This window comes from Phyllostomus hastatus, unplaced genomic scaffold (assembly GCF_019186645.2).
Source record: "Phyllostomus hastatus isolate PE091 unplaced genomic scaffold, TTU_PhHast_1.1 phas_contig_137, whole genome shotgun sequence".
Taxonomy (NCBI): Eukaryota; Metazoa; Chordata; class Mammalia; order Chiroptera; family Phyllostomidae; genus Phyllostomus; species Phyllostomus hastatus.
Genome location: NW_025333583.1, coordinates 14,908,152 through 14,928,290, shown reverse-complemented (window position 1 = coordinate 14,928,290; position 20,139 = coordinate 14,908,152). Strand labels below are relative to the sequence as shown.

General features: G+C 42.1%; 1 protein-coding gene across 3 annotated transcripts in view; it reads right to left on the bottom strand.

Annotated features, from left to right (window-relative positions):
• Positions 1-13,216: 13,216 nt before the first annotated feature.
• The window catches only part of LANCL1 (LanC like 1), a 35,518-nt gene continuing 28,595 nt past the window's right edge, over positions 13,217-20,139 (bottom strand). For all 3 annotated transcript variants that reach the window (XM_045854471.1, XM_045854462.1, XM_045854481.1), the window contains exons 7-10: positions 19,304-19,486; positions 17,459-17,635; positions 16,930-17,002; positions 13,217-16,331 (exon numbers count right to left, since the gene is read on the bottom strand). In XM_045854471.1, coding sequence (XP_045710427.1) covers positions 16,255-16,331; positions 16,930-17,002; positions 17,459-17,635; positions 19,304-19,486 — 510 coding nt within the window. In that variant the 3' untranslated portion in view covers positions 13,217-16,254. The remainder of the gene's footprint in view (positions 16,332-16,929; positions 17,003-17,458; positions 17,636-19,303; positions 19,487-20,139) is intronic.

Here is a 20,139-nt window from a genome sequence, read left to right as displayed (position 1 = left end):
CAGTTTACAGCTAGTTAGGCAGATGGGGAAGATGGGAAAAGGGGGAGGGCAAAGCTAGTATCAGTCAGCCTTGCCTTCACATACACACATATGTATTTTTTTGAGAGTATGTTTTTTAAAGCTGGGGACAGTGAACCAGGAAGGGCTTAGGATAGAGGAAGCAACAGGAGGGAGCCTAGGCGGCGGTGCTTTAGCTCCCTGAGAAGTCAGTGAGTGACAGAAGTGAGCCAAGGCAGGGATGCTGTTGGCTCACTGAAGGGACCTCCGAGACAGGGTCCGAGGATGAGTTGTCGCCCATTGCTACCCTGGTTGTAAGTCTCTTGGGTACCCTTAGAGTTTAGGAGATGCTTGCTTGTGGGAGAAGAAGGGTGGGGGCATGCTCACAGGAGGGAGAGCATCTAGTTTTTTATATTTGTGGCAGCAATATATTAACTCGCAAAAAGAAGCTGCTTCATGTCAGTACTGAATCAACTAACTATGGGAGAAGAGTTCTAGGGAAACCAGAACAATGTCATTTGTAGTTATTCAAGGTTGGAGATTTCTTCTGCTATTAGGAATTCCAAGAGGTGTCTACACAGGAAAGTAAAAAGAGTGAGATGAGCCCATTGTCTGGAGATGTAAGAGCATATATATGTGAACCCCGTATAAAACTGTAGTTCTGTAGGTCAGAAAGAGTAGAATGTCAGCAGGGTAAGATGATTCAACCGAATATTTCTGCAGTCAAAGAATATTTGTGATTTGAGTAGCAGCTCTCTTCAAAGGTAAAATTAGGTGTTATTCTTTAATTCTAAACTTATTCTTTCTTTATAAACAAAGCCAGTCTATTTGCTTGGCCTTTATATCTTGTTCTTAAAGAATACCCATTTCACTATAAAAAAAATCACATTGTGTACTCTCTGGGGAAGACTTCATTAACTTATATCTAAAGAGAGACCACTTTCAGTATGTCAAGACAAAGAGATGCCCCTGCGATGTTGGGGAACAGCTGCAGGACGGGTGTGCTGGACGCCGGGCGTCCCTCAGGGCGGACGTGGCATGTGGCGCTTCTACTTGAGGAAGCTTCTCTCAGTGATGAGGCAGGATGGGCTTTGCCAGTGAGAAAGTGCCAGGCCTTAAAACGGGAGCAAAGGGACTTGGGGACCAAAATAAAACTAAAGCAAATGGTGGAAACATGCTCAACTCCTTAATTTGTCTGATTAGAGCCAACAGGCGTCAGCGTGTAGAACATTTGCTCCCGTCCCAAATGCCACTGAAGCAGCAGTGGAACTATTTCTAGGTTTAGCTCCAGATTGATGGGGGATGAACTAACAGTGGATTTGGTTTCAGCCCGGAGTCGCTGTGACATGGTGACAGACTGCAGCCGCTGCAGAAGTCTGTGGGCGAGTGTCCTCCAGAGCACATACCTGCCCGGAGGAGATGCCTCGGTCCTGGAGGAACAAACAGTCTTCTAACCCAATCCCAGCCCAGCCCCAACTCCTACCCTTTGTTACTTGGCTGTATTGTTATAATACAGGTGCCTGTCTGCTTTGACTTCAGAGATTTGAGTAAAGTTCACTTAATTTGTAGTAGGCTGGCTTAATGTTTAATCTTTGCCTCTTAAGATTGCACTGTGTTGCTGTAGAGGGTACAAAAGAAGGACAAAGCTATCTTTTACTGCTCTGGGATCTGGGATAGTGGTTGCCAGTAAGAGAGAAACATAGAAGACTGTTCTAAGGCAGTGCATAGAATTCCTGACAACGCTGACCTTCCTCAAATCAGTAGGTCTGTGCCTCCTCTTCCTCTCCATCCCATGGATCTGCCACTAGCTGTTGTGTGTCCTTGAATTACTTAACTTCTTTGAGATGATTTACTCATTTGCAGAAGGAAACACTTGAACATCTCTAAGAATCTTAAAGTGCTAACATGCTATGAGTGGAAATGGAAGAGCACCTTTAAAGATTAAAGGGGCTGTATAGACAATTGTTATGTACAAATCCTCCCACATCAGCCCTTTCAAACTCTGCTGTTAGGTGACTGATCAGTGTCCTCAATTCTGATTTACAGAAGTGGGGTTATTTTTTTAATAATTTAATGGAAATGTTTACGGAGAGCTTGTGCTGGGTACAGAAGCTTACCCAGCTTTGTTGGAAGTGACTCATGTGATTTAGGGGACCCTCTTTACAAAAAGGCAATTACAGATACAGACAGGTGCAAAAGTGAATATTTATTTAGACTGAAAAGAGAAATCATAGTAAGTCCCTGGAGGCTTAGAGATTTAAATTCTTTGCTTCTGAGTTCTCTTTAGGCAATTTACTAGAATTGCTTACATGGAGATTCTTCTATCTGAAATCTGGCTTCTCCTTGTCATCTGGATAGAACATTCTAGAGCTCCCAGCAACTCCTAGCACTCAACAAGGCCTGTGTGAGTGAGCAGCTGTGATGTTTAAGTTTCATGATGCTTCAAGCTAAATCTGCCTCTAAGTTCTTTAGGGAATCGAGATACAGATGATAGAACCCCCAGTCTCAAGGAGATGACAGTGGATGGGAGCGATGAGACTTCCCAAGAGAGAGTTACCTGCTGCTGTTCATCTGCCTGGAATAGTTCCTCAGTCCAGGAACAGGGGTCAAACGATGATGATTACTTATTTTGTTTAAATGTTTAACTTTGAAATATATTTAGACGGACAGAAAGGTTGCAAAGACAGTATGTACAGTGACTATATGTTCACCTCCTTTAACATCTACATCTTCCAGTGTACAATTACTGACACCAGGAAATTCACACTCTTACAATACTGTTAGAGAAGCTACAGACTTTGTTTAGATTTTATCAGTTTTCACCCAAATTTCCACCACTAATCCATTTCTGTTCTGGACCCACATTGCATTCAACTGTCGTGTCTCCCCAGTCTCTTCCTGTCTGTGATGCCCTGTGGTCTCCCTTTTACTTGTATAACTTTGACCCATTTCAGTGCACCATACAGGTATTTTTTAAAGACTGTTTCTCAAGTTGTGTTGTTCGATGTTTGCTAATGATTAGACTGCGATTACGTATTTTTTGGCAAGAATACTGGAGAAGTGATACTGTGCTCCTGGACCATAATCCATTACTATTAGTTATTTCTTGCTGAATTAGGAGCTGCTTCAGGCCAGATCCTGTGTCAGTTCAACACTCCCTCAACCTCTCTCTAGCATTTCTTTACTTTGTGGCACCAAAAGGTGTTCCAAACTCATCTAACTCATCTGGAATCAGTCACTTCCCCAGGAAGCCTCCCATTGAGTCTTTTGGATTACTGTGTTCTGCTCTTTGTGCCCAAATTCCTGGCTCGTTATTTCCTGGGTAGGTTATTTCCTAAAGCAACTCAAATACATGGAGTATCAGCCACTAAGAGTGGGCCTGTGCATTCCTTTTCTAAACCACGATTGTAAAAGCAGCAGGGTGTGAGTTCTGGTCACACTGTCAAGGACTGAGTGTGCTGAAGGACTTCCAAGTAAGCCTCTCAAGGCAGGTGCTAAAGGAGTAGGTCATCCTTGACATTCTCCTCCCCTCATCTCCTGGGTCCAACTGGCCCTCACTTGTCAGTTCTCTCAAGTGCATCCCCTCTGCTCATTCTCACTGCCACTTCTTGGGCTCTGGTCCTTCCCAAGGCTTTCCTAGGACAATGTTCAGCCTCCTCTTGGTTTCCCTGCCTCTAGACTTTCTTTTCTCCAACCCATCTTCCTGGTGGATACATAAGTATCTTTCTATTTGCAAATCCAGCCTGATCATTTCACTTTGTCGAATGTAGAGAAGAGGAAGTTTTTTCTACATTTTCAACCTCTCATCAGTGATTCGGCTCCCTAATATTGACATAAATTGTTCATAAACCTTAGTGTTAATCAGAATTAGCTGAGCACTTGTTAAAACATAGACTGATAGGTTCCACCCCCAGATTTCAGAGTCAGCAGGTCTGGGATGGAGTCTGAGAAGATGCACCTCCAGCAAGTTCCCAGGTGATACTGGTGATGCTGGTTTAGGTAACCAATGGCAAACAACAGAATATCCACACTGCTGAACAAGAAACCCAAGAGCCCTAGAAGGACTGTCTCTTCTGCAGTCCAATAGTCCTTGATAATACCAGAAAAATGGCAGCTTGGCTTAGAGTTAGTTGTTTACTCATTTGATTCCCCCAGTAGTTTAAGAGTTTCCTAACAGCAGTGCCAAAGTCTTCCTCGGTGTGGGCTCCCCAGCACCCAGCCCTCATATGGCATTGGAACAGAATGGGCACTGATAACATGTTGTTGAATGAAACACAACGGTTTCAAGGAAGGTGGTATGCTTTTTAATGCTAAAGAAAGTAATGAAGAGTTTACATGAACACCTCAAGATTTATTACTGTTACATTATGGGTAAAAAGGACATTTTAAGTAGGACTGTAAACTAAGATAGGAAATGAGCCCAATGACTTGGGGACCCTAATCAGTTGTGTAAACCAGGTCGTTGGAAGCAGGGTCCTCTCACAAGCCCGGCAACATGGCATGAAGCGAAGCAGGGGCTTGGCGGTTCTGCTGTGATCGAGATGATGGCTAATTCAGTCCCCTTGCCTGCCCATGCTGTTAGTCAGCTAATGAAGAAATAGCCAGTTTCCTTCTGCATCCTCCTTTTGCTACCAACACGTGCTGGCTGCCACGGTGACTGCGCATCACACCCATTTGCTTCACGTTGGAATCGGAGCTCTTCATTGGCCTCGGGTGGTCGTGAAATAGACGCGGCGGGCTGTGAACATGGGTGATAAACAATCACACACTGATTTTCACTAAGTTCAAGCTGACACCAAGCATTCTCTCGTTGTCGGATGCACCACTAAATTTTGTTATTAGGTGTACTAATAAAGAAGCACATATACCACGCACACATTTAAAACTACTTTGATATCTACATGCCAATATAATTGATTTCTTTTGTAATCCTACATATAAGAGTTATTCACATATATAAAACAAAAATCCTATGTACTTTATTTTATATATTAAAGCATTATTCTGATAAGGGATCCATAGCCTTCACCTGGCTGTTAAAAGGCCTGTGACCCCAGAAAGGTTAATTGGCCCATTGTAGAAGGTAAGCTTAGGACTGAATTTTGTTGATATCTATTTACAGCATAAATTTGGTAGGATAATTTTTATTTTATTTTTTAAAAGATTTTATTTATTTCTAGAGCGAGGGGAAGGGAGGGATAGAGAGAGGGAGAGAAACATCAATGTGTGGTTGCCTCTTGCACACCCCCACCAGGGACATGGCCTGCAACCCAGGCACATGCCCTCATTGAGAATCAAACCAGTGACCCTTTGGTTCGCACGCCAGCACTCAAGTGAACCAAAACCCCAAGCCACACCAGCCAGGGTACTAGGTGAATTTTTAAAAAGCAGTAGTAAAAATTCAAGTTTACTGTGGATGCTCCAATTTCCCTATTAGGAGTTCATAAAATAATAGAATGGTTAATGAGTTGTGGCAGAGTGTTTTTCTTCTATTATTGTATACAAACTGCAAGTGAAAGATACTTTGATTTCTTGGGCTACATGCTCACAGTGCAGTAATAGTTAAACTAATTTCTGATATGTCTCATCTCATTATACATCTATGCAGTAGTCTCTTTCAATTTTAAATTGAGCTTCAGGGAAGATTAAATACTTAGGTATTCCAGTTTGTATAAAATTTCCAGATCCACTCAAATTAGACTTCCTCTGTCTAAATGACCCTAATCATTCTAATTTAACTAGATGAAGCTTATTTCCTTTCGACAGAGCCTGTCATGTTGAATCTCACCCATGGAGATGAATAGCATGCCAAATGGGTAGTAAGTATTCCAGATGTTGCCTTGCCACTTCCCTGCAAAGTTATTAATAAAGTCAGTTGCTTCTTGTCTTTCTTTTTAATCCTCTAATATTGCTGGGAATATAAACTTCCTTTCTCCTCATTAAGACATGGTAATTTAAAAGTACAGTCCACAGGCTGCTGCAGAGGGAGGTGATTTTTATAAAAGTACCTATGCGTGGTAAAGCATACAACGGGGACCCGTGAGGCAGTCGGAGGCTTGGTGGGACTGTGGATGGGAGAGAGTGGAGGAGGACATGGAGAAGATTGTGACAGAGCTTTGAGTTTGAGGGTGTGTTGTGTGTGTGTGTGGCAGGGGGGAGGGTGGAGGGAACTGAATAGCAAAAGAGCCATTTTCTTTCCTTTGGGCTGGAAATAAGAATACACATGGGAATGGCTACCACAGCAGCTACTTGGTTAAAATGACCCCACCCCAGCTGGGGTGCCGCAGGAAGCTTGAAGGCCTCTTGAATCACCTTCAGTCTGCAGCTTTGCCCTGTCCCTGCGGCAGTGGGAGCGACGTCTAGGCACCGAGCACATGCCGAGGTCCTCTGGTCAAATTTCGCATCTCTGCCCTTGTGGCCCTGAAAGGAAGGTGTGTGTTCGCAGTGCAGAGGGACCCTGGAGGGGGACAGGAGCCTGGAGACACAGAACCCAGCAGATACAAGGCCTGATCGAGGGACACTCTTCTAGACAAAAATGCACCTTTTCAGGCATCCTGGAAAAAGCTACATTTTCTTTGGTATGAACAAAAGAGACATTTGGAACTGGGAAAAACCTAATCATGTTAATGATAATTACAAGAATTTTCCAGTGTGATGGCTTAACCTGTCTCTTTCAAAACACTTTAGGCTGGGTGAATTTTAAGTGAATTTTCCTTCAATAAAAAACAAAAAACATAACACTTTGAGTTCCCTTTTATCTTGTCCTCTCTCCTTTTAAAACCACAGAATGGCTTTTGTGTTTTCTAAAAGCACAAAAGTATGGTTTAATATTACTCCTTAGAAAGAAGAGGGATCTAAATAATTGGTATAAAGTGAAGAAATAAACTTCCGGTCTTCAGAAAATAGTCTCCCCTGGCATCATAAATAACACACATTGAAATAATCTTATATATCCAGTCTTGCACTCCCCTCTTCTCCTGTGACTTTGGCTCTGGTTAACAATAACCTGACATCCAGTTTAAATTGCTTTAAACTTTGAAGTGGAAGGAACTGATTAACCATTAACACCATGTTTGATTTGAAGTTACTACTTCTAGCATTGCCAATATGTTTGAATGCTTATGTGGATTTTTTGATGTAGATACCATTTCCTCAAGTGTCAACAGAGAAATACTATTCTCGATGCAAGTATTTTCCTTCCCATCATCGTTATTAATTTTTCAAGTTCATTAATGATTGAAATGATTAAACTGAGCTCTACTGACATCTGGTGGACAAAAATCCGTTTTTCTTTATACCACCAACTCAGTAATGCTCCAGTTTTGCTAACTAGATGGTTACTATTAATTAAGGCAATCAATCCAAGCTGTACTAAATGAAATAGAAAATAGAACTAAGCTAAACGTAAGATCACTAATCAGCATGGAATAAACCGAAGTAAAGGTTTCTATGTCCATTGCTCCGGCTGGGAGGACCACATTTCCATTTGGTGTAATTTACACACGTTTTCTGAGCGCCCTCTATGCACTGGACACTGCACATACACGGTGGGGGAGGGGAGTGGGGGGGCGGCACTTGGACAGGGCTCCTCCTTACTGCAAGGAGCAGAGGGTCTGGTGGGGAAGACATACATCTAGACATATTATTTCAGAAAGTATTCTATCCATGAGGCCTCCTTCTTCCATAGCAAGATGTGGTGCTGCACTCGTTGTTCCAAGATCATCTTTGTGGAGGGAATAAACCTGAGCGGTTTCATTTTGTCCCTTGGGCAAGGCGTAGTTTTACTCTGTACTGGGGATTTTTCACGGGCCTCCCAATGTGTGCGTGCGTGTGTTCCAAAATACAACAAGAAAAGAGTAAATTGTAAATTACCTGTCTACAGAACATGTGATGTTAACCTCACTCTTTTTATTTTAACTCATTAATTTTTTTTCTTTTTTTAATTCAGTGGGTCTCAAGCTCGACTGTGTTCTGAATCACCGGGAAGCCCATTAAAGCTGATTGCTGGCCCCCACCACCCGAGTTTCTGACTTAGTAGATCCTGAGCGGGCCCTACATTTTGCATTCCTAACAAGTTCCAAGTCATGCTAATTTAATGCCGCTGCTCCAGAAGCTGCACTTTGAGAACCAATAGACTCAGAATGTTAATCCACCTTATTGGCTTGAGCACCCAGTTAGCTGGTAGCTGAATTAGGAAACTCAGCTGAAGGGGCAACTTGCAGACATGAGTGGTAGAAAAGATGATAAAACTGGCTTTCTAAAAAGAAAACAGAAGAAAAGCCAAACTTACAAGATGGTCTTTTAATTCATTTTAATAAATGTGACTACAACTAACTGTTTTCAACTGGGCAGGTGAGACCGTGTAAAATATAAAACAGCACATGCTATGCATTCACTGTTTAAATGGGGCAGAAAGGGCTTTGGTTACGTGAGCCATTTAAACATGGATGGATTCCTAGTACAGAGCACCCGGTACTTACATGAACAGGAGTAGGACCACACTCATATTGTAACAGGGTGCAGCCAAGAGGGGCCCCCAAATAGGGATCTGGAATGGGGTTCAGAACTCAGGGTGTTCAGGAAATATTAGGATGTCCTCACATTCCCACCCTCCACACAGGTGTGGGTTGGGGGAAGGAACAAATGGAACAGGGCCATTGAGAGCTGCTTTGTATAGCAACAGCTTTGCAGCTAACCTCTGGTGTGGTCATTTAACATAGATATGTTAAATAGCTGTGGCCATGCTCTGAGTCAGGGGAATAGAAGTAACTCCCCCCCAACAGGGAACTGGGAGGAGATCCCCCAAGTTACAGCACCTGCATGGGAGCTTGGAGATGATTGGCTCCATGACATGGGGCCACGCCTGCCCAGACTCATGATGGCAGCCCAGTAAAGCTGGAAGGATATGAGTGCTGGCAGGTGTAACTGATTGTAGGAGGAGTCCGAAATGGGGCCGCAGAGGAAGATTGGTGTGGGGATTTAAACCCAGACACGGCAGCCATAGTGGAGGGAGAACTATGTGGCTTTGGCAGAGTGGAGACTCCCATGGCCATTGTGCAGAGAGGACCATGTGGCTGGGGCAGTGGAGAAAGAACCATATGCTGTTTTGGCTGAGTGGGGACTCCCGTGGCCCTGGGAGAAAGAACCTTGAGGCTTTGCCAGAGTGGGGACCCCTGCAGCTTTGGAAGGGGGAACCACCACCCGGCTTTAACAGAGATCTTGGAGACACAGCTGGTGGTGCCAGGAACTGAGGGAGGCCTACCAGCTGAGGATTACTGGGAAGAACCGGGGGCTGCCTGTGCCATGGACCTCTATTTCCTTTCCTGAGATACGGTACCCCAGACTGGGCAAAGGGGGGAAGGAAGGATTGTGTGTGTTTGTGGGTGTTTTAAGGGACTTTGGGATTTTGATGAAGACATTAGGTCACTACTTTAAGTTTGGATAGCATTAAATAAACATTTTGTTTCCTTTTCATGAATCTCTGGCATTGAGAGACGTCTTTTCTCTGGCGGCAGACATAACGAAACTGGGGGGTTCCTAAGGGTAATAGTATATCATCCCAGGCCCCCCCTTGTTGCTCTGTAACGATATCAACCTTTCAATTTAGGAGAACTAATGGGCTTTTTCTATCTCCAGTGAAATTTTAAGCTTCCTAGGTCAGCCCTGTTCTAGGCACTGATGTGTCCCTGGGTAAATGACCTCTGAGACAGCACAGCCCCGTGTCACTTTATGAAATTCTCATTCAGAGAACATGGCAATTAGCTGATGGCAATTAGGAAAAATGATGCTGCTACTGTGCATTTACTACTTGGAACCTGCTAGGAAAAAATATGGAAAAAAGAATGAGAGTGATCTGCTTTTGGGCTTTAAAAAATCCTTTAAAAAGTTGGCTGGCTAACAATGCAATGTCTCCTTATAAATTCCAAACAAGGGGCAGAGGGTCTAATTTTCCTCATAGAAGCCTTGATGACTCAAATTAACTCTTTAGTATAGATAGATTCCATATGATTCTCATATTATCATAAGGATATAACTCCTTGGATTGAAAAAGTTTCTAAATTCTTGGTAATTTTCCCATTAAAAAAACTATAAACACATGTTCGTTCTGAGGCCATTTCTTTCACTTGCTACCATGACCGCCACAGAAAACGCGTCACCTCAAGGCCGGGCCCCTTGACATCCTGTGGAACTGTATTTCATCGGAAATCAGGACACCAGTCATTCCAGCTCTGTTGTGCTCTGCTCTTTGGTTCGCATCCATTGATCCTTCCAACTTTATCCGCCAGCTCCCGACCCTCCGTCCTTCTCCCCTTGAGTCTGGATTCCAGTGCTGGGCTACCTGGTCCCATCAGACCTACAGTAAGATCTGTGGACAACAGCATGGGTGTTGTCTGGGAGCTTGTTTGAAATGCAGACTTTCAGGCCCCACTACACCAGCGTTTTAGAATTAGTGTGATGAGATCCCAGGCAATCTGTATGCTCACGTGATTGAGAAGCCCTAACCTCAATGTTTTTGTTTTTTAAACTCTCATATACTTCTATATTTCTTCTTCCATTACTCACCTAAAGCCAGTCCTGGTGAGGTTCCATGTCACATCAAAATTACTTGTTCATATTTATCTCCAGATTTAAAGTCTTTTGTGAGGCAGGTATTATCTTTTCCTAGTATTTGCTAGATGCTGTACTTAGGATATTCTAGCAGCAGTTCATATTGTTTGGGTTGAAGTTCTTCAGGTAAATTACTATGTAGGCCATGAACCAGTTATTAAGGTGCTAATGACTAACAGCAGATTGATGAACTATTCTTCCAAAACATTTGCATTTTAACAGGATTCCTGAAGGAAATGAATTTAACCTAAATCATTAATAATGCTAATGGTAGGAGTTTTTGAGAAGTCAACTGAGTGGAAATGGTTTGGGGAGCAAGTGACGTTTTGTCCTCAAATTTCCCTTCACCTCGCCCATCTCTACTGTGGTCCAACTGAAAGAACTCTCAGTGCTTCTGGGCTGGCTGAGTGGCTTTTTACATGTCTTCTCCCTGCAGGACTATTAACTCCAGTATCTCCAAATACAGCCCCAAACCACAGGTCCTGTTTGGGAAGATAGAAGGACACAAGTTCTGGGCACTCTTGAAACTTGCCTTTCATAAGTTATAGGAGCAAAAGTAGGGGATGGTTAAGAGGAAGGTTAGAATACATTTCCTTGCAATTGCTCATCTCATCGTTGTCTTCTTTACCAGACGGTGAGATCGGTGCAGGGAAGTCTATTCAAGCACACGTGCCCCCACACCCCTCGGGCACCTTGCACACAAACGTGTGTGTTTAGTGAATTGAGGGGATGCTGTGGTTTGAAAGAATGGCTCACGGCATGATTCAGACCCATGGTGAGTCTGCAACCACGCAGACAGTGCCAGCAGTTTGGATCATACCGGCAAGGGGGTACGTGTTCATCCCTGACTGTGGAGTCCTGAGACATCAATGTTGACCATCACCTTTCACAGTGAGCCACATCAGGATTCTGGTGGGCAGAGGGGGGGAATGACAAATGCCTTTCTTCATAATCCAACTCCATCAGAGAAATTAGGCAACTGTGACACTACTTTATAAATGAATTTATCAAGAATTTTGCCTTCCCCTGCATAATGACTATGGACCTCACAAATGCTTTCTCTAATACTTATTTGTAGAGCGATAGAACATTAGCTGCGGATTTAATGTCACCATGGTTGTAATTTGCATGCGGTTGAAAGGTTAACATAATGCAGAAATGTGAAATTAAACCGGTTCACTATGAGCGGTGGTGCTGCTAAGATCCATTTCTCTGTTCTCATTATTTCACCTCTTGGTTTATTGTGTTTGCTGCTTTCTCTCATTACTCACAAAATTGTCAAATAAGTCCCCAAGGATGTACTCGCACAGGCTTCTGGAAAACAGTGTTTCAGTAGTTTACATAATGGGCCCGATGAAGCCAACGTGTTCTCCATTGTAAAGAAGCCAAGGTTCTCTCCCTTTGTGTTTTGACCCTCAGCTTTAGAAGGGAGAGGGTGAGTCTGGATGAGAAACAGAATGAGCAAGCAAGTTATCAAGGGACTGACTGTTAGGCTCTTCTTAGTTTAAATAATGCTTACCGGAGTGAATTCATGAGACTTTTAATAACACTGGCTCCATAGCAAGAACTATCTAGGGAAGAAGAAATGACACAAATGTTATTATTCTATTCAGGGTGTATGAGGAGAAGGAAGGAGGTGAAGGTCTCCTGTAATGCAAAGTTAGGGGGAAGAATCAAACTACTACCACTGTGAAGTCGCAGGAGACAAATTACTTCTTTAGGTTTTGTTTGTTCATGAAATTACAACTGGGGTGCAACTTAATGTGTTGGTTGTTTTTGTTCTTCTGGTAGGAAGATGAGCCGGGAGTGGTAAAGTGGGGAACAGCACCAGCTGGCCTTACCAGTTGAAATGCAGCTCGTGGAGAGGAAGTGGGAATGCGCCAGGCATCACTGTAGAGCCTCTGGGTGGCCTCTGCCCACATCTAACGATGTGATACCACCATCTACACCTTCATTCAGTCAAAGACGTGAAGTCAAGGTGTGAATTTATCTTTTAGTATTATGAGTCATTCACACAATAGACCTTGGGTATCAAGGGCATTTTAATCATATGCACCCGATGACAAATTCTAATTCAGGGATGAAAACAATTATTATAATTTGGCAGATCTCTGTTGTGCCAAATGACACCACATTGCTATGTCACGGAAGTAAGTGATACCAAATCATGCCAGGTGATTCGGCAGAAGTCCTTTCCAACCTCTGCACATATATTTTATAATTCTGCCACATTTTACACTTGATCTTAGCCAAAAGGCTGAGAAGCGATAATTATGCCATATTTTACCTCTCCCTCTATTCCAAGTTCCTTTCAGAATTGGTCAGCAGGGAAATCAATTTGTAGAATGAGGCCTTTAGTTATGATTAACCACAGGGTGGATTCTCATGTGTATTACACACTGCTCTGCTTGAAGCCTTGTAGATTTCTCCTAATTCTATAATGATTGGATTAAAAATATTTTCCTCCAATACATCTCTGTTTTCTGAAAGTATTGCAAATCTTGTCTGACCAACAGTGAAGAAAAAGTCAGACACAAACACTAGGGAATACATGTATTGAGAAGAAGCCTTCATTTAAACCAAAGCAAACAAAAAAAACCACATGACTATATACAGTCTTAATAAAATTTTATTGAGAACCAGTAAGTTAAATCCTTTACAGAACATAGAAATACATATGATCCCAGCCCTTCCCAATAAATGGCAATATACCACTAGGGTGGGTTCCCTGAATACCCCCAACAATTTTGTTTTATATCTATAGTGGAGAAACAGCTCTATAGCTTAGCTATACAGAAATGGGGTGCTCTGACCTTTTAGGGGAAGCAGAAGGGGAATCAATTCAGTATGAGTACCAAGGACAACAGATGAGTTCTAGCAGCCAAACGAGTAAATGAATAAATGTCCACTCTTCACATTTTGCATTTCAAAATCCGCCAGTACAAGGCAGGACATCGTAAGATCAGACAGAAATTAACCTGAGGACTTAGGAGCAGAGGATCTCTGTCCACTCAGTTACATAGGGAAGTGGTAACAAGGAGAGAAAACAGCTTTGGATCCACTTCCACCTAACACTCCATCTCCCATGAAGGCATCCAATGCCAAATAACTGGAGTTGACATCACAGATGAAAACGGAGACAAATAATGCTGAGGGTTAAAGACTGACAACTTGGATGAGACCGAAGCCCAATGGGGTTGATGACAATAGTTGTGATGACATTAACATTTTTTTCATGATGAAGAGTTACCTCCTGCAACTTGCCATCACTGCAGGACCAGAAACACAGGCAGGATAAATGACCACTCTGCAGCAAGCCCTTCCGGTGGGACTCTAGGCTTCTCGCGGACATGAGAGACACTACTGAATTTTCTGGGAGGCAACTTTTGGGATGGTTTTTTACCAAAACCAAAAATATACAGGGGAAAATGATTCCTCTTCCTTTTAAAACTAAGAAAATTAGTGTAGAAGTTTCTTTCAGTTTCTAGCACGGTGTTAGGGTACTGGTCTTAGTTCATGGCATTTGTGCAAGTTTAAAATACTATCAAACTTTCTTTTCTCTTAAGCATAAAAAAAGAGGCGCATATCAATTCTGTCAATTTTATAAGTCCTAAAAAGCACCCTTCCCCCCAAGAAGTGGTACCTGAATTGTGTTTGTATTGATAAATTTCACAATGGATAAAAGGAGCCAGACTGTAATTTAAGTATTAACAAAAATCTTATTCAAAATGTTCTCTCTGTCTTGAAGTCTTCCTGGGTTAAATTAATCACGGCATTTGGAGAAGCACTGTGATCAAGTCCCGGGCTAGGAGAAAATGTGTTTTATTCTGTTTCCCTTAGTTAGTAACTCTAATTGCACAGGAGAGTAAGACATTTAACTAAACCAAATGGGCTTTATTCTTTCAAGTTGCACACCCAGCCAAAGGCAAATTAGCTTTACTGAGAATGCTGACACCACTGATCTGCAACGTTCAGGAGAAAGGCAGCATCGCGGAAGCCTGCGGCACAAGGTGGTCCAGACTAGCACAAGTCACAGAGGACAAGCTAATCGGAGGATCTGAGCAGTGGGCTGTTGTTTTAGATCTATGGCCGGTAGCCTTTAAAGGGTCAGACAATTTCCAATAATATTAGCTATTTTGGTGCTAAGTGGAAAATAACAGGGGGCTGCTACCCACAGGGACCAGAGCATACCTGGTGGGGGTCTGGTTCATAGCCTCAGGACAAAGCAGCATGTTCTTAGGATGGAGGGAGCCGTGAGATGGGAGCATTTAACATTCTTAGACCTGTTTTGTTTTTTTTTAAGCTACAAAATGTTCTAAAAGCAGTCAAAATGTAGAAAAACAAAACCTGCCTGGGAAAGTAAGTGATGGAATGAGGGGGAATAGAAGCTGATGACTCAAAATATTTGTACAGATTTGAAGTGCCAGGGATTCTACTTCCACTATATAAATACCCAGATCTGAGGGCTCAGAGACTGATGAACGTTAAGCCTCACACATGCAAAGAGGCAGGACCCATTAGTTCTAAGCACGATTACTGATTTCTATCAAACGTTTAGTGTTTTTTTCCCCCCTCAAGTTAATGGCTTTATACATAGCACACTCCCTCCTTTTAAACAGAAGTGGAGTGCGGAATTACCCAGCGAAAGGCCAGTGTCCAGACAGAGCGTCAGCAAGGAAAACGTGGCTTGCCCCAAACAGCCAGCACAAAAGCGGAGTCACTGCCGACTGAGTAAAACACAAGCCAGAGTCCCGGTCCGTTGGACGGGGTGGACGCAGATCCTCAGTTACAACACAGTCGCACCCAGGACACTGGATTCCTGGTCTTACTCTAATTCTTCAGAACAAACAAGTTTAAATAAATAGGTATAAAATACACTAGCTTATTTTAGAAAAAACAATGAACTTATTGTTAGCTTATCTAGAACGAAACATCAAATCAGAATCTTCACAACAACCACTGCATTTTAGAAATTTTTGAAGAAAATGTTGGCTACAGCCTGGGTGCTTTACTAATAAAAAGAGGCAAATTTCAAAGTATGTTTATCTCCAGTTTAAATAAGCACTGTGAATTTAAGCAATGGTGTTTAGGTCCCTGAACTAGTTTGTAACTCTTGCAATTTTTGTCCTGGAAGCACAGAGTTATATTTTTGTCCCCTTTCATAATCAACCACAGAGAAAAGCGAAGTCATAAAACTGTACTGTTGGACAGAAAATACTAAAGAGCGGAGGTAGAGGGCAGTGTCTGACAACACGATATATTCATCTTTCCTTACCTACATTTAGTTTCTTTTAAACATGTTTAGAACAGTAACAGACAGTTATATTCATAAGCTTAAATAAGAATAAGGTTTCCTCCAACTTGTAAAACATATATACATATATGCCCTCAAAATACCGTCTATATTGCCCAACTTCCTTTTTGGAAGAAAGTGAAGTTAAAGTTAAAAGATTTTCTTGGATATTTTAAAATAAAAGCAAATGATAAAGAAAAGGAAGTGAACTAAAGACGAATTATGACAAAAAAAATAAACTAAATGAAGCACACAGTTTGACTCTGTTTCCTTGAAAGCAGCGACAGCACTTGGCTCAGGGCCGATGCCCAGACAGGGTCATGCAGTGCGGGGCAGGGGCAGGGGCGGGCTTCCCTCTATAGTTCAAATGCAGGGAACCTGGCTTTGCAGGGCACCAGGAGGTCAGCCAGGAAGTATATTGTTCCAGCCATTCCTGAGGGAAGAGGAGGAGACCAAAGTTAGTATACCAGTGACTCCATCTTAGAGAGCAGCTTTATTGTGCACTATCAACAGTGCAATATTAACGGCAATGATTTAAATGAAGTGGGCATCTATCTATATTCATATTCCTTGCAGTTAATTATTAGAGGAGAACACTACCGAGGTGTTCAGCTACTTCATCCAGGTGGAAGACAGGAGGAGAGTGGAGCCAGACAAGTTCAAGGCACAGCCTGTCATTTACCCTATGTGAGCACCATGGGCCACTCACTGGTCCGAGTCTCAGTCTTCTCCTCTGTGACGTGAGGATAATGACTGCATGTTTTTGCTGAGACGATTTATGGCAGCACCTGCAAAATGCCCAGCACATGCCTGGCTCCATAATGGCGGACCCCATTATGATTATTAGTATTAGGTCTGTGGTAGTCCATGTGCTAACTGATTTTTAATATTGAGTTGCTGTATCAGGAAATAAGGAAGCAGTGTAAGAAATGATTATACAATTAATTGTTGGTAAAACTCCAATTTAAATAGATTAACCACCAAGCAGAAAAGTAGATGCTGAAGGCAAGTAAGTAGTGAATGAAAAATACCTTCGAAGAGGGAGAAGGGGGTGTCTGGAGTTCTGCATCCATGTTCTCCATAATCTAAGCACCATTCAGCAAACTGAAATGGAGACCAAGTTAAATTATTGTTGTGATTTCTTCCAAAGACCCCCAAAAGTTGATAGAGACTGTCTGTAAGAATTATCCTACAGAGTCAAACACTCTCTTCAAGGCAGAGAAAAGAGGTTAGTGCAGAAAAACAGACAGCCTGAAAGTATGGAACACCGAGGGAACTTAATGAGCTAGCTGAACCATATCTCCAAGGTTAGCATAGAAGAAACAAAGGAATAAAACCACCCTCTGTTTTTCTTTCTCCCATAAATGCTGTTGAGCAGAATTATGTCCTTTTAAAAGAAAGCTAATTCCATTGAATGGTTTTGAAGGTTCTTCTTAAATAACTGTGTGTGCCTGTCCTATAGACATCGTTGAACAAATGAATGAATAAATGAAGTTAACTAGAAACCTTTCTGCAGCCTCCAGGAGAGGTGAGGTGCTTTCTGTCAGTTCTGGCCCCTACCTTGCAGGCCCTGTACAGGTACTTCACGTCCTGAGTGAGGTTGTACAGTGTCAGGAAGGCGTAGGCGTTGCCCGCGGTGCCGTGGCACAGCCCATACCCCTTCTTCAGCAACCCGTGCTTCCAGATCACATCGGCACACTGGTAGGCATCGTTGAGATACTGTTCCTCTCTGAACACCTGCAGCATCGAGGGACGTAGTTTCATTTTAAAGGACATGAAAGAAAATACTATTGATATTCCTCCCTGATAGGAATGGGGGGAAGATGGGGAAAGGGAGGAGAGAGGGAAATGGCATGGCAAGAAAGGGTAAGGGATTTAGAGCCACGGAGATGTGTTATACCAGTGGGGACAAATTACAAAACATCACTAGCTTTTTGTTGTTGTTGTTGTTAATAATTGGAAATAACCTCATTTGCATGGTCTACGTTTTATGCATATGTGTGTGTTTGTGTATATGTGTGTTAGAGGTGAAGCAGCATTATTCTACTTGAAATGCTGTTAGACACTTTCCAAAGAACGCATGCTATCTTCTTGGGTAACAATGATGCCCTTCACGCTAAGGAAGTTTCTTTACATATTGTAGGAGAAACTGTTTACAAAATTTATTATAAAAACTGATTTGGTTATAAAACACTGTACTATGTCAGAAAACCATTGCTGCACCTTTACAAACTTTTGTGGACTCCAATCTGTTGGTTGAAGACTTGAGGATTATTTTGAGTACACATTTTAGATATCTCATTGCAAAGTAAGTGTCCTTAATAGAGCAAGCCAGTTTTAAAAGATTTCCCAAGTTTCTAAAAGTAAAACTTGATATACTAAAGCTTATTTAAACTATAAGATGCCGGTCTGTGGATGTGTAATATGTAGATCTGGAACTGACAGACGTAGATATCCTGGTTGTATCTTTACTACAGAAGTGATACTGGCATTTCTTTATTATGGTAAAATATGCATAAAAGTTAGCATTTTAATCACTTAAAACACACAAGTCCATGGCATTAATTACATTCACCTGTTGTATAACCATCACTACTATCTATTTTCAAACTAAAACGCTGTATGCATTAAGTGTTAAATCTGTACCCACCCCCTGCCCCAGCTCCAGGTAAGTCTATTTTCTTTCTGTTTGAATTTCCCTATTCTAGATACCTCATATTAACCAGAATCTCATTTAAGTAGAATCATATAGTATTCCTCCTTTTGAATCTGGTTCATTTCACTTATGATGTTATCAGTGTTCAAGCATAATGCTATAGTGTGCATCAGAACTTCCTTCTGTTGTATGGCTGAACACTAACCCACTGTAGGAATACAGCACATTCTATCCATTCATCTGTAGACAGGCACTTGGGATTATTTCCACTTTTTAGCTGTCATGAATAATGCTGCTGTGGAACACTGGGGTACAGTGTCTGTTTGGAGCCTTGATTTTACTTTTTGGGGGTAAATACCTAGGAGTGGAATTGCTGGATCCTATGTTGATTATAAGTTTAATTTTTTGAGAAACTGCCAAACCATTTTCCACAGCAGCTGCACCACAGTACATGCCAATCAGCAGTGTGCGAGGTGGATTCCTTCTGTTTTTTAACTGAGTTCTGCCACCGACGCTATGATCTTGGCTGCTTACTTGTCAGTGAGGAAGCCTCCTGGTCTATGAAACCATGGCTGCTGTGGTACAGATGCATCCTGTGAGGATGGATTATAGTCCATTTAGCAGAAGTGTTCTTGGGTCTAACAAGGGATTTACCTATTGCTCTTTTAAGGGTTATGCATAAAACTAATTTTAAATGATAGAAATTTGTATTCTCCTATCTATTTCTAACATGAGAACGTTCACAGTACCTTGTAGGCCTGGATGAGCATGTAGATTACCCCCGGGGAACCATGGCACCAGTGGACCAGCAGGTCGCGAGTGTCGCCCACACAGGGAGGGTAATTGCCGGAAGGGAACTTCAGCTGGCAGACGTAGTCTACACTGGGCTTGACCAGGCCATGCAGCTTTGCGTGGCTCACTTGAAGGCAGGGCTGAAAATGAGAAAGGGGGCTATTGGTTCTGCTGGAGGAAATGATCTTCCTGAGCTGCAGGAATGAGTTTTAAAACATAAAGAAAACATGACCAAAAGGTCCTGGAAGTCATTCAGAAGTTTTGGAGTCAACACAATTATTTCACCTACTGGAACACAGTCCCTGGGTCTTATGCCCATATTATTTTTCAGTATTTGTTATCTATAAGCATATAAATGATTTTCCTAAGTCAATTCTTGAGAAAGTGAGTGCTGAGACAAGTTTAACACCTTTATACATACATTAAAGCCCAGAAAGAGATCCAGAGACAAACCAACCACAACTTCCATTATTGCATTTAGTTTCCAATGGAAGAGGATGCTAACAAGTTAGGAGACTGGGAATCTAGATTCCAAACTGCTGTGTGATTCTAGATCAAGCTTTCTGCAGAGGATTTGGAACTGATACCTATACAGGATGATTTCGATACAACAATGTATAGATTTATAAGAGACACTGACATTGACATATGAGCCACCATTTTTGATAATTTTTAGTTTCTCTTTTTGGTCCTGTTCTTAATCCAAAGCAATGCTCACTTCTTTTTTTTTTTAAAAGGTTTTATGTATTTTTAGAGAGGGAAGGGAAGGAGATAGAGAGAGAGAGAAACATCA